We start from the raw sequence: 12,533 nt of genomic DNA on the forward strand, positions 1-12,533 counted from the left end.
ATGTAGGGGATTACATGGTAAAGGCTCAAAGGTACATATAAAATCTGTATAAAATCTGGCATGTAGTAGGCACTTTAATACTTGTTGAATGAATAAAAATCTGATTACTGACTGAGGGAATCAACCAGCACTTTCTGTGCATACAAAATATGAGCAAGCAAGGAAAGGAAAATCAGAACCCCAATTTGTATACTCAAAGTCTCAAGTTAATTTCTCTTCCAGATCAGATGCATGAACAGTCAGCTATCAGCTGCAAATGGAAACTACACAAACAAGGCAGATAAAGACCAACCACAGGAAAGGAGGAGGTTGAAAAAGTAAGAGAAAGTAACAAAGAGAATGAAGGGAAGGCAACATTGTCAGATTGCAGGTCATCTTTCATGAGAATTAGAACAGGGCAAGAAAACAGAGAAATCTACCGAACTTCAGTAAAAAAACAACAAATGATAGGACAACTTTAAAAGATGAGGAAATATAGATTATGGATATTGATTATGGGTAGATGCTTTTTTTTCTTAAATGTATTATGTAGTATATCAGATAAAAATCAGATATACAAAAAGGTTTTAAAAAAACAAACAACTAAGAAATAGAACGCTAAGGCTAAGACATCACTAAGACGTCTTCGGTGTCCTTCTTCAGTTATATCCCCCTCCAGAGGCAACAGTATCCTGAATTTGTCCACTAGTTTTTGTAACTTTATCAAAAACTGTCTCTGTGTGAATGTCCAGTATTTGTTTTGCCATTCTGACTTGCTTTACTACACATAACTCCCTCAAACTCCCTCCATTTTGCTGAAAATGGCTGCATTCCATCTCTTATTATGATCGAATACTATTACATCCTGTGGATATACCACATCTTGATCCAATTGTCTATGACATTTAGGCAGCTTCCACATCTGTGCTTTTGTAACTAGTGCTACAATAAATATTGTAAAGCTATTTTGTGTGTTGATGTTTCATATTCTTTGGATAGATGCCCCAAAGTGGGATAGATGGGCCATACAAGTATTTCCAATTTTGGGCTTTAAAAATGAATTCAGATCACTTTCCGTAACAGCTGTACCTGTTCATATTCCCACTGACAGGGTAAGAGGGTTCCTCTTTCTCTGCTTTCAATCACTTGTTGCTGGAAATATGTTCTATTCTTACGGATGTGAGATGGTGCCTCACTGTAGTTTTAACCTGCATCTCATTAGAAATGATGATGAGCAATTTTTCATATTATGGCCTTCTGGATATCCTATTTTTGGTGAATTGTCTGTTCATATCTGCAGCTCATTTATTAATATGGGATGTTTTTCTGTGTATATTGTATGAGTTTTTTTGTGTATCTTGGATATTAACCCCTTGTCAATTATATATTGTGTTCATATTTTTCTCCCATTCAGTTGGATGTCTTTCTAACTTTGTTGTATTTTCTTTTGCTGTGTAAAAGTTTTTTAATTTGAGGTAGTCCCAATTGTTTTTTTTTTTTTTTAAATAGAGGCATGTTTTTATTTATTTATCTGTTTGTTTGTTTGTTTTGTTTATACATGCACTGGGTACAGTCAGAAGCACGGGAGGGTGAGAGAATTCACCAGAGCCAGAGCGGGGAGCAGAGCAGGCAGAAGGACCGAAGTACACTGCTGAGGGGAGCAGCGGGCGGCAGGAGAGGTCTGCGCGCCATGTGGGACCCTCCTCCGGTGGCCGGGGAGCAGCTGGGGATTGAACCAGCGCCGCAGAGGCCGCGGGCAGCTTCGCAACCCAGCGCTCTACCGCTGCACCACCGGGGAGGCCCAGTCCCAATTGTTAAGTTTCCATTTTATTTCCCTTACCATAGGGATTAAGTCTCTAAAAACATCTTTATTGTTGATGTAATGGACATACTGCCAATGTTACTGGTGAATTCTATCAAACATTTAAAGAATTAACAGCAATCGTCCTCTAATTCTCCCAAAAAGGACAAGAGGAAGGAACATTTCCTGACATTCTATGAGGCCAAGGTTATCCTGATACCAGAGCAAGACAAAGACAATACAAGAAAAGAACATTAGAGACCAATGAATCTAGACAGAAACATCTCTTAAGAATATAGACAGAAAAATCCTCAACAAATTACTAGCAAATCCAATCCAATAGCACATTAAAACAATTATACACTATGGCCAAGATTTGTCACAGGAATGCAAGGGTATTTCAACACAAAGAAATCAGTCCTTGTAATACACCACATCAACATCTCGACAGAAACAGAAAAGGCATTTAACACAATACAACACCCTTCATGATAAAAGGACCCAGTGAAACTTTGAAGACATTATAAGTGAAATAAAGCAGTTACAAAAAAAGATGACTGGGGCCTCCTTGGTGGTGCAGGTGGCTGAGTGCAGTGCTGTGAAGCTGTCCGCAGCCTCTGCAGTGCCAGTTCCATCCCCTCCGGCCTCAGAGCAACCCACATGGTGAGCAGACCTCTCCTGTCTTGCTCACTGCTCCCCTCAGCAGTGTATTGTCAGTCTGCCTGTTCTGTTCTCCACTCTGTCTCTGGTAAATCCTCTCACCCTCCCACGCATCTGGCCTGTACCCCGGTTCTTGTATAAATAAAAATAAATCTTTAAAAAAAAAGATGAAGGATGACTGTACAATAATGTGAAGGCACTTAATGCCACTGAACTGTACAATTTAAAATGGATAAAAGGGAAATTTTATGTTAAGTACATTTTACCACAATAAAAGAGTAAAGAGACATGTGAGTGGGAGAAATATGTAAGAGAATATGTATACATTTCTAAATAAAAAACATACTTGTACAATAATGAGTGCTGCTAAGAAAATTTCCATATCCAAAATAAAAAAGAGGTAAAAACAAATAAATAAAAATAAAGCAGTCACAAAAAGGACAAATTTGTATCATTCCACCTATAGGAAGTTTCTATAGTCAAATTTATAGATCTTTTTATTGTCTCCATAGATCAATAGATCAACAGATCCCCAGAGGTCAGGGGAGGAGCAGGGAAATTAACAGATAGAGCAGAGAGAATTTTTAGGGTAGTGAAAATTCTATGATGATGGATACATGTCATACACCATGTCCAAATCCACAGTATACCAAGAATGAACCCTAAGCTAAACATACCTGATCACAATGTATCAATATAGGTACAGAGTGTATACCACTTTGGTGGGGAATGTTGACAATAATGGAGGCTGAGATAAATGGAAATCTCTCTCCTTCCTCTCAATTTTGCTGTGAACCTAAAGCTGTTCTAATAAAGCCTTCTAATTCTAGGTATACACCCAAGAGAAAGAAAATATATGCCTACACAGAAACTTGTACATGAATGTTTATAAACATTTCAAGGTCATTTCACTGTATAAATACAATCCTGTATTAGCATTATTCATGATAGCCCAAAGGCACAGACAACCCAAACATCCATCAATAAATGAATGGATAATCCAAACTGTGATACATACATAAAACATGTGTTAATCATTAAAAGGCATGAAATTCTAAAGTATGAATACATGCCACAATGTGGATGTACCCTGACAACATTTTGCTAAGTGAAAGATGCCAAACACAAAGTTCACCCATTGTCTGATACCACTTAGATGAAATATCCAGAAAAGGTAATCCAGAGACAGAACACATATTGGTGGTTACCAGGGAGAGAGGAGAGAGCAACTGCTTAACAAGTACAGGGTATTCTTTTGGGGTGATAAAAAAGTTTTGGGGGCCTCCCCAGTGGCGCAGCGGTTGCTCGCAGCCTCTGCAGCGCTGGTTCGATCCCCGGCCATCGGGCGAGAGTCCCACATGGCTTGCAGACCTTTCCTGCTGCACCCGCTGCTCCCCTCAGCAGTGTACCTCAGTCCCTCTGCCTGTTCTGTTCCCCGCTCTGGCTCTGGTGAATTCTCTCACCCTCCCATGCTACTGACTGTACCCAGTGCTTGTATAAATAAATAAATAAATCTTAAAAAAGAAAAAAAAAAAGAACTCTTTAAAAAAAAAAAACGTTTTGGAATTTGACAGCAGTGGTAGTTGCACAACAGAATGAATAGACTAAATTCCACTAAATTGCTCACTTTAAAATGGTTAATTTGGGGCCTCCCTGGTGGTGTAAGGGGTTAAGACGAAGCATTATGAAGTTGTAGGCAGCCTCTGCAGCACGAATTTGATCCCCAGCCAGGAAGCAACCCAAATGGCGCAGCAGACCTCTCCTGTCTCGCCCGCCGCTCCCCTCAGCAGTATATTTCATCAGTCTGCCTATTCTGTTCCCCACTCTGTCTCTGGTGAATCCTCTCACCCACCACACCTCTGGCCTATACCCAGCTCTTGTATGCATAAATAAATAAATCTTTAAAAAAATAAATAAAATGGTTAATTTTATGTCATATAAATTCCACTTCAACTTAAAAAAAATGAAAGGGAAAAAAATTTTAATACAAAACATAAAATTTAACTTTATGCTCTTTCAAAACAACAGCTCTATTGAGATACAATTCACCCAGTTCACAATTCTCTGTGTCTTTAGTGTAATAACAGAGTTGTACAACCATCACCACGATTTTAGAACACTGTATCATCTCCACCTCCTCCTCCCCTCAAAAACCCCCAGTGGCCATTACCATTCATTCTCTACCTCCTGCCCCCCACCCCACAGCATACACTCATCTTTCTGTCTCCATAGAGATGCCTTTTCTATACATTTCACAGACATGGAATCATGTTCTATAGACCTTTGTGCCTGACTTCTTTCATGCAGCATGTTTTCAGGAATCTCCTATACTTTAACTGTGCCATATTATTATACAGTCTGTGCCATTATTAACATATAAAGGGAAACATAAAGAGAAATTTAAAGGACCACTTATGAAAAGACATTAATACAAAGGCAGATCAAGAGTCAAAAGGGAAATTAAGTGAGGATGAATCTTTATAAAATACAAATCAATAGATGTGAAGCAAAACCATTACAAGATATATGGAAAATAAGCAAACTAGGGTAAAAGAAAAAATTTTATAAAACAAATTGTCAACGAGAATATTTCCCCAAACAAAGGTATGGGAAAAGAGATGACAGGGCCTAATTAAAAAGAGAAAAGGAAGAACTAAGAATAACTGATTACCTTTGTGGATAAAAACTTTTCCTTCCAATGAGTATTTCTCAAAATGTAATCCCTGAACTGCAAGAACCAAAATCACCTAAGAACTTGTTTTAAAAAATCAGACTTCTGGTCTGTGCCCCACACAATCACCAAAGATGGGACACTGGAAACTGTATTTTGTAAGTACAACAGATGATTCTTAGGAATACTAATTGGGAACTAATCTCTTGCGCAAATTAATGCAAAAGATTGAATGTATGTAAGAGTCTAGAAAACAGTGATACGAGTAACGCACGGAAACATAATTGAAAAAGTCGAGGGGAAAAAAACACTTAAAATTTTGGCATATTGTGTTGTTCAAAAATCTTGTGAATTTGCTGTTGGGAAAAAAAATCTAAATGTGTAAGTATGCAAACCATTTTACTAACACCCGTGAAAACTACCCAGGGTATGACGTAGGGAAGCACTCTTAAATGTACGGCCTGTGGTACAGAGAGTACATAGGTAGATGTGAAATTGTTGACCATGTTAACTATTTTTATAACAAGTACAGTTACATTTAATTATCCCCATCCCCAAATCTGATAACCTAACAAAGCCAAACTTTTTGCCACTGTACATAGCACGCTACATGGACAACAGCACAAATTATCAAATACTATGTCAGACACTGACATGCAAACTCAGGAGCAGGTTATTTACTTTCGGACCAAGTTCAACCCTATTTTTCTGATCACACTTAAAACTAGAGTTAAGTTTCTCAATATTGAGATTATTGCATGGTAAAACTCAAATTTCCCTAAAAAAAATCACTAAATGTGTATATAAAGATAGCCTTTATTATGCTTGTTAGCAAAGATTCCTGAAGGTTCCAACTCACTTTAGTGAAGAAGTTATACTTTGGGTTAGCAGGGACAGAGAAAGGAAGTTTATATTATGTAACTCTCAAAGCATCTCACTAAAAGAATGTAAAATTTGTCTATTTTCCCCATATGAAAAATCATCCTTCGTCTATAAACACAAAAACCCAACTGAGGCTTATTTAGATCACCTTTATGATGCATTTGGAAACCCAATTATAGTTCATCTAACCCTAAGATGTAGATGTTTTCAACATTTCCAGACACGAATTTTGCATATCTTATCATGAAACAGCTATACTGTGGGAATGAATTAGCCCAATAGAAGTAAATAAGCTACATGGTAAGTTATGCTGCTTTCAAAGGAAATTTTTATTTATCATCACCATTTGGCTTGATGCATGAAGGTCTAGAAGCATCTGAAAATTCTCTGACACTTTTTTATTTCACAATTAATGTTTCAAAATTCAGAACTCCATAATTAAGCTTTAAAAGCAGACTAAGACACAAATGTGTGGACTTTACCAAGATCTCACATTTCCTTCCCAACAAGCAGTAAACCAATAATTCATCATTCAGTCCCTAAACCCCACTCCCCGGCTCCCTAGACATCCCTCCTATGTTCACTAAAGCCTCTTCCTCACACAAATCCAGTCTTTCTCTCTCTCTCTCTCTCTCTCTCTCTCTCTCTCTCTCTCTCTCTCTCACACACACACACACACACACACACACACACACACACACACACACACGTCTCCAAGTCTCCACACTGGCAAAACAGCCTTTCAATATTCATCTGGTTGCTTCCTTCCACTAATACTGCAGATTTGACACTCCCTACACCCTCGTTCCATTCCTACAACATTCACTACTCAGAGCCACAAAGAAATCAGCCCCTTTCCGTAGCTGCACAACTTAATTCCACACACCTCCTTCCCTGCCCCCACCCCGCCCCTTATTCGCTCTCCTGCCTTTGTTATTCAAAAGCTGCAAAGTCTGGGAAAATCTCACTCACCTCATGCTATAGGCACCAGCACCCAGTTCCTGGCCGATCCCAGACAGACTAGCATCAAAGTCCTGCACCAGCCCGGATTCAATCACTTCATCGGCCAGAGGCAGCTTCAGAGCCCAGGCCATTCTGGCTCCTTCCTGGCCCTAGGAGACACGGTTTCTCATACAAAAGGCGAGTGGTGCGATTCCACCCCAAAAGAGCAAAAACACAGACAACTCCAGAAAGCTCTCCCACCCAGGACCCACCGGCCACCCCTAAATCCGACCCGTCCAAGCCATGCCCGGGACCCTGGCTGCGCTGACTTCCAAATTCCCCCTCACCCAAGCGCTCTGCAGCCACGCGACTCCCCCTTTGCTTAACAGTTTCCAGGCGGCGCAGAGGCAGGGCAGGGTTCCGGCACCTCCGGCCCCGGGGCTGCCCCCTTGACCTCGTGGTCATTCGTTTCTCCGCCAGCAGCCCCGCAGCAGCGCCCGCCGCCCGCCCGGCCCTCGCCTCTCCCGCGCCCTCCCCGGAGGCCCCTCCCCGCGGACCAGCCTCCCTCTCCCCCCGGGCCCCGCTTCCGGTCAGTCCCACGATCACTTCCGGTCACACCTTCTCACACCCGCGGCTCCTCGAACCAAATCCACATTTCCACCGCGCCCACTCCCGCCCTCTGCAGCGCCCCGCGCCGCGGCCACGAGACGTGGAAGGGGAGCGCCCAGCGCCGGCTTGCGAAAGCCTCGTCAGAACCCCCGCGTCAACCAATCATGGCACCGCCTTCCTTTGCGGGTCGCGGCGAACGTGACGTCACCCCGTCGCTAGCCAATGAAGGCGAGACCTCGTCGGCATGCGCACTGATGATTGGCTAGCTCTGCGACTGTTCCCCGCCCCCAGAGGCGGGCCGGGCGAGCTGGGCGAGGAGTCGGCGTGTTCGCGGCCACGCGGGGTGGGGAGGCTGCTGTGGTGGTGGCTCCGGTGGCTGCCTGAGGTGCGGAGGGCTTTTTCGCCTACGCAACCGAACCCTGCACCGGAGGACTTTTTTTTTTTTAAAGATTTATTTATTTATGCATACAAGAGCTGGGGTACAGGCCAGAGATGCAGGGGGTGAGAGTGTTATAGGGCAGCCCCGATACTGAACGGGTTGCCTGGCTGTGGGTCCTCACTCGCGCGCTTACAAGGGACTTATGAATACTCCACTGCAGGCACACACAAAAGGTTAATAAAAGGTTTATTGACAAGGGAAAAGGAAAATGTACAACTCAGGGAGAAAATGGGGAAATAAAGTCTTTCATGCGTCCTACCCAATCCGCTGACCTGGAAACCCAAAAAGCACTGTGCGAGCTGGCGGAGAGCCAAAATGGGGATCCCCTCCAAAGCCCACGTGTCTGGCTTTATACCAACCTGGCTGCTTACCCCACCCTCAGGTCCCAGCCACCTTCCCTTGGGTGGGGATGGGATTTGGAGTTCCCAGTGCCTTTGGCTTTGGCGTGGGGTGGGGGTGGAGTCCACAAAGCCTGTATGGAATTAGCTTTAGGACAGCCTTTTCCCCCTAACAAGAGGACTCACCAGAGACAGAGTGGGGAGCAGAACAGGTGGATTGACTGAAATACACAGCTGAGGGGAGCAGCCGGCGAGACAGGAGAGGTCTGCTGCGCCTTGTGGATTGCTCGCTTGCCGGCTGGGGATCGAACTCATGCTGCAGAGGCTGTGGATTGCTTCATAGTGTTGTGCTTAACCCCTTGCACCAACAGGGAGGGCCCTCCTCCCCCCCCAACTCTTGACCCTTGACAGGCGCTCGTTTGCTCCTGGAACACTCTTTAAACTCACCCTCTGGAAGTCGATTTAAATCGCTTAGCACGTTAGCTTCCATTCTGCGTAACGCATTGGAACGGAGAATTGGAGATGCTGAAAGCGGTGTTGTCTTTAATAGGTGCGAGTCTCACGCGCTTGCTTTGCCTGGCATCTTCATTTACTACTTTGAATAATCGCGTAATCGCCCTGAGATTTAGTGTCCTCGTTTGAAAATTCGGGATAACACACCTATTCCCCCTTCGTCCCTGGAGGGTTAATAATAATGTCTTTTATTAAGCGTCAGCTGCATGTCATCGGTAACCCTCAAACAATCTTATGACTAGAATTGTAATTCTAGAAGTATTATGATCCTTATTTTACCACTAAGGAGAGGAGGTTAGGGGCTTCAGGTGTCCAGAGCTAAGTAGGCAAGAACTTAACTGATTCCAAACGCTGACATTTTCACCACAAGACAGTGCCTATATGTGAGAGTATTAATTCATCATTATTATTAGAAGATTTTTTTTTACAATTTGTCTCGAGTTATAATTTTGTATATGTCTGCCTTTTCCACTAGACTGATTAACATTAGAGAAGATGTCTTTTTTAAGCTTGTATTCTTAATATCTCCTGAAATAGTTTCTGCATTCAACAGGACTTTAAAATGCTTATTGAACTGAAAAAGACAGAAGGAATGCCCCTGCGCCCCGCCCCCAGCCGCGTTTCAGCCACAGCCTTCTCTCTTCAAGGGCATTAGTCTTGACCATCTTCTTACCTTACTAAGTCCAAGCATTCAAGTCTTGGTTCATTCCTGTGATATTCAGTATCTCTTCAAGTTGCCTTTTTTCTCCCTTGAGCCAGTTTTATCTCAAAACATGTGCTTGTGGATAAAGGAATGGGTTCCCGGCCCAGAGACCAAAAAAAGATGTCAAGGTCAAAATCCTTTGTACTCAAGCTTTGTATCCAGATTTCTGTGTTCATTGGGTATCTGCCTGGGATTGATTCCAGGACCCTGTGCAGATACCAAGATCCACAGAGGTCAAGTATTTGCATATAATGTGTATTTTTAATAATTATTCCTGTATTTTACAACCTATTAATTAGTACCATGCTCTATTTAACTATAGCTCTATCACTAGATATCTAATCTTGGGCAAGTAACTTTATACATCTCTAAACTTTAGTGTTTTTAGTCTATTAACTAGTGAAAAATAATGAGTTCTGTTTAAGAGTTTTGTAAATATTAAATGCAGTGCCAAGATGCCATATAATACATAATTACTCAATAAATGTTAGCACCAATTTCTCACTAGCCCATTGCTGCTTCTCTGTTAAAATTGGATCCATATTATTATCCTATTTAAAAATATTATGTTGTATGATGTGTTATGGTTGTAGTAACACTTTAATATATTGTCTCATTTAATCCTCATAGAGGTTTTTGTTTTCTTTTTTAATCTGAGAAAAGTCTCATAAAGGACAGAGTAGTCAAACTCCAGCAGACTACAAAATATTTAGAAATTATACTGAAAATTATCGGTGATTCAACAGTTCCACTCTACATATATGCCCTAGGGGACTCTCACATATACATATCAGGAAAGTTAATGAGAATGTTCATGGCAGCACTGTTTACAGTAGGAAAACAATAAAACAAATGTTCACAAACAAGAGAATGGCTAAATTGGAGTGAAATGGAATATTACACAGCAGTGAAAATGAACACGGGTTCATACTAACATGAATAAATCAATTTGGAATGGGGGGGAATTGTAGAAGTCCTTGTACAGTGTGACATCACTTTATGAAGCACAAAAAACAAAATTGAGGAATGTATTATTTAGGGAAATACACATACATTCCTTCTTAAAGGAATGAAATATTAAACATAGCTCTTAGGTGGTAGTCACATCTAAGGAAAAGCAGAGAGGTGGCTAGGGGAAGAATTCAAAAATATCTTCAACACATCACTGATGATTATTTCGGTATTATGCTTCATAACTTACCAAAAAAATCAATTCTTAGTTATGTAACACCTTATATAAATTAACAGCTGAGCCAGGATGTGTAGTTAAGTCCCTGATTCTCTTAACAGGCTTTGCTTACAGTGATGCCTCCCTTCTGGTGGTATAGTCAGTCTTAGGATCTGTATGTGTTCAGAGTAAATTACCAATAATAATGACAACTTCATATTTACTGAGCCCTTCCTAACCATCAAGCCTTGACGAGGTGCTTTATGTATATTATCTTATTTCATCTTCACATCACCCCTGTAAGGAAGGTGCCTTTATTGTATAGAGTTAATTTCCATAAAAGGGGAGGTTCCGTGTTCCCTGCCCCACCCAATGAAGGGTGGAGCTAAGCAGTGAGGAGAAGCTTAAAAAAATTTTGCAAGACATCTTGAACTTTGAAAAGAGATTTGAAGGAGGCATGTGAAGCAGAGAGACAAGTCCCACTTGCTTTTTAGCTTTAGACTTGCACCAGGGACTTGGAGACATGGAAGGAGACACATGAAGTTGAGACACATAGAGACTCTTGGAAGAGATGTGGGTGGGAGACCTGTGGGGAGGCTGACAATGGCAGCCTTTATCTCGATTTGTACTTTAATTTTGCTTTTTTCATTCCAGACTTGCCTGGCCCCTCATCTCTTTTTCCTATGGGTCCCCACCAGAAGGTGCCTTAGACTTGTGGAAAGCTTTTGGGCCTTAATGGCCCCACTTTGGGCCAATCCTATTTGTCTGGGCAGTCACCCACTAGGGGATGGGTAACTATGGGTGTTTCATTGGAAAACTATTATCCTTCCTTCCCTTCCTTCTATTAAAGTTCTTCTGCACTAAGAGAATGCTTTATCTTTATGTAGCGGATGGCAGAAACCCTTTAGAGCATGCAAGTTTTGGGGTCCCAGGCTTCCCCTCATTCTGCACACTAAGATTATTAGATTCACTTCATAGGTAAGAAAACTGAGACATAGAAAAATGACATGACTTATCCAGGTTGCCCTGCTTGAGAGTGAAGTTCGATCCCTGCCTGCCAGGAAGCTACCCACATGGCGCGGCAGACCTCTCCTGTCTCACCTGCTGCTCCCCTCAGCAGTGTATTTCAGTCAGTCTGCCTGTTCTGTTCCCCTCTCTGTCTCTGTGAATCCTCTCACCCCCCACATCTCTGGTCTGTACCCCAGCTCTTGAATGCATAAATAAATAAATCTTTTTTTAAAAAATCCCTTTTATACGTAGTCTTTTCAAAAATGAATTTTGAAGTTTGTGGAGATGAGATGTTGAATTTTCATAAAACTGTACCCATGAAGGAATATTGGAAGAAGCATGTCTTCTCACCTGCAAAAAAAAAAAAAAAAAAAGAAGCGCAAAGGGCCTGGATTCGAAATAAAACAAGAACTATTTTTATTAGACATCAGGAAGAGAAACTTGTGTAGTGAAATAGAACACTGATTCCTAAAGCCCTGACCCCTCCCAACTGGCATGCAGATCACCCTTGAGATTTTTGTCCTTGAGCTCAATTCCCCCTGAAGGGAGCTCTTACAGACTGTTTACCCCTAAATTCTATAATTGTTTGTTGGAGGTTTTCCTTCCTCTGCCTTCCCCAATGTAAGCAAAAGTGAAATTGGGATGCCAGAGCTAGAAATAGGAATTCCAGGGGCAGCCCTGGGGCCTCTGGCTCCCAAACCATCAGGGTTCCCCTGGACATCCAGCAATGCCTGTCAATAAAGTTTTTGTACTTAAAAATTCCTTCCAAAACAAGAATCAGCACCCATCCATCTGCCAGGCTTCCCGTCTCACTCATTTA

The 12,533-nt window shown here is 41.9% G+C and overlaps 1 protein-coding gene across 2 annotated transcripts in view; it reads right to left on the reverse strand.

Moving 5' to 3' along the window:
- The window catches only part of TFCP2 (transcription factor CP2), a 41,341-nt gene extending 33,676 nt beyond the window's left edge, over nt 1-7,665 (reverse strand). Inside the window, exons 1-2 of one of the 2 annotated variants that reach the window (XM_037514753.2) lie at nt 7,554-7,665; nt 6,966-7,105 (exon numbers count right to left, since the gene is read on the reverse strand). In XM_037514753.2, the coding sequence (XP_037370650.1) occupies nt 6,966-7,087 (122 nt within the window). In that variant the 5' untranslated portion in view covers nt 7,088-7,105; nt 7,554-7,665. Of the gene's footprint in view, nt 1-6,965; nt 7,106-7,282; nt 7,444-7,553 lie in introns of those variants that run through there. The other variant, XM_037514752.2, reaches the window with a different exon arrangement.
- Nucleotides 7,666-12,533: the final 4,868 nt, after the last annotated feature.

The sequence above is a fragment of the Talpa occidentalis genome, unplaced genomic scaffold (assembly GCF_014898055.3).
Source record: "Talpa occidentalis isolate TD23 unplaced genomic scaffold, MPIMG_talOcc4v2.1 talOcc4.16, whole genome shotgun sequence".
Lineage (NCBI taxonomy): Eukaryota > Metazoa > Chordata > Mammalia > Eulipotyphla > Talpidae > Talpa > Talpa occidentalis.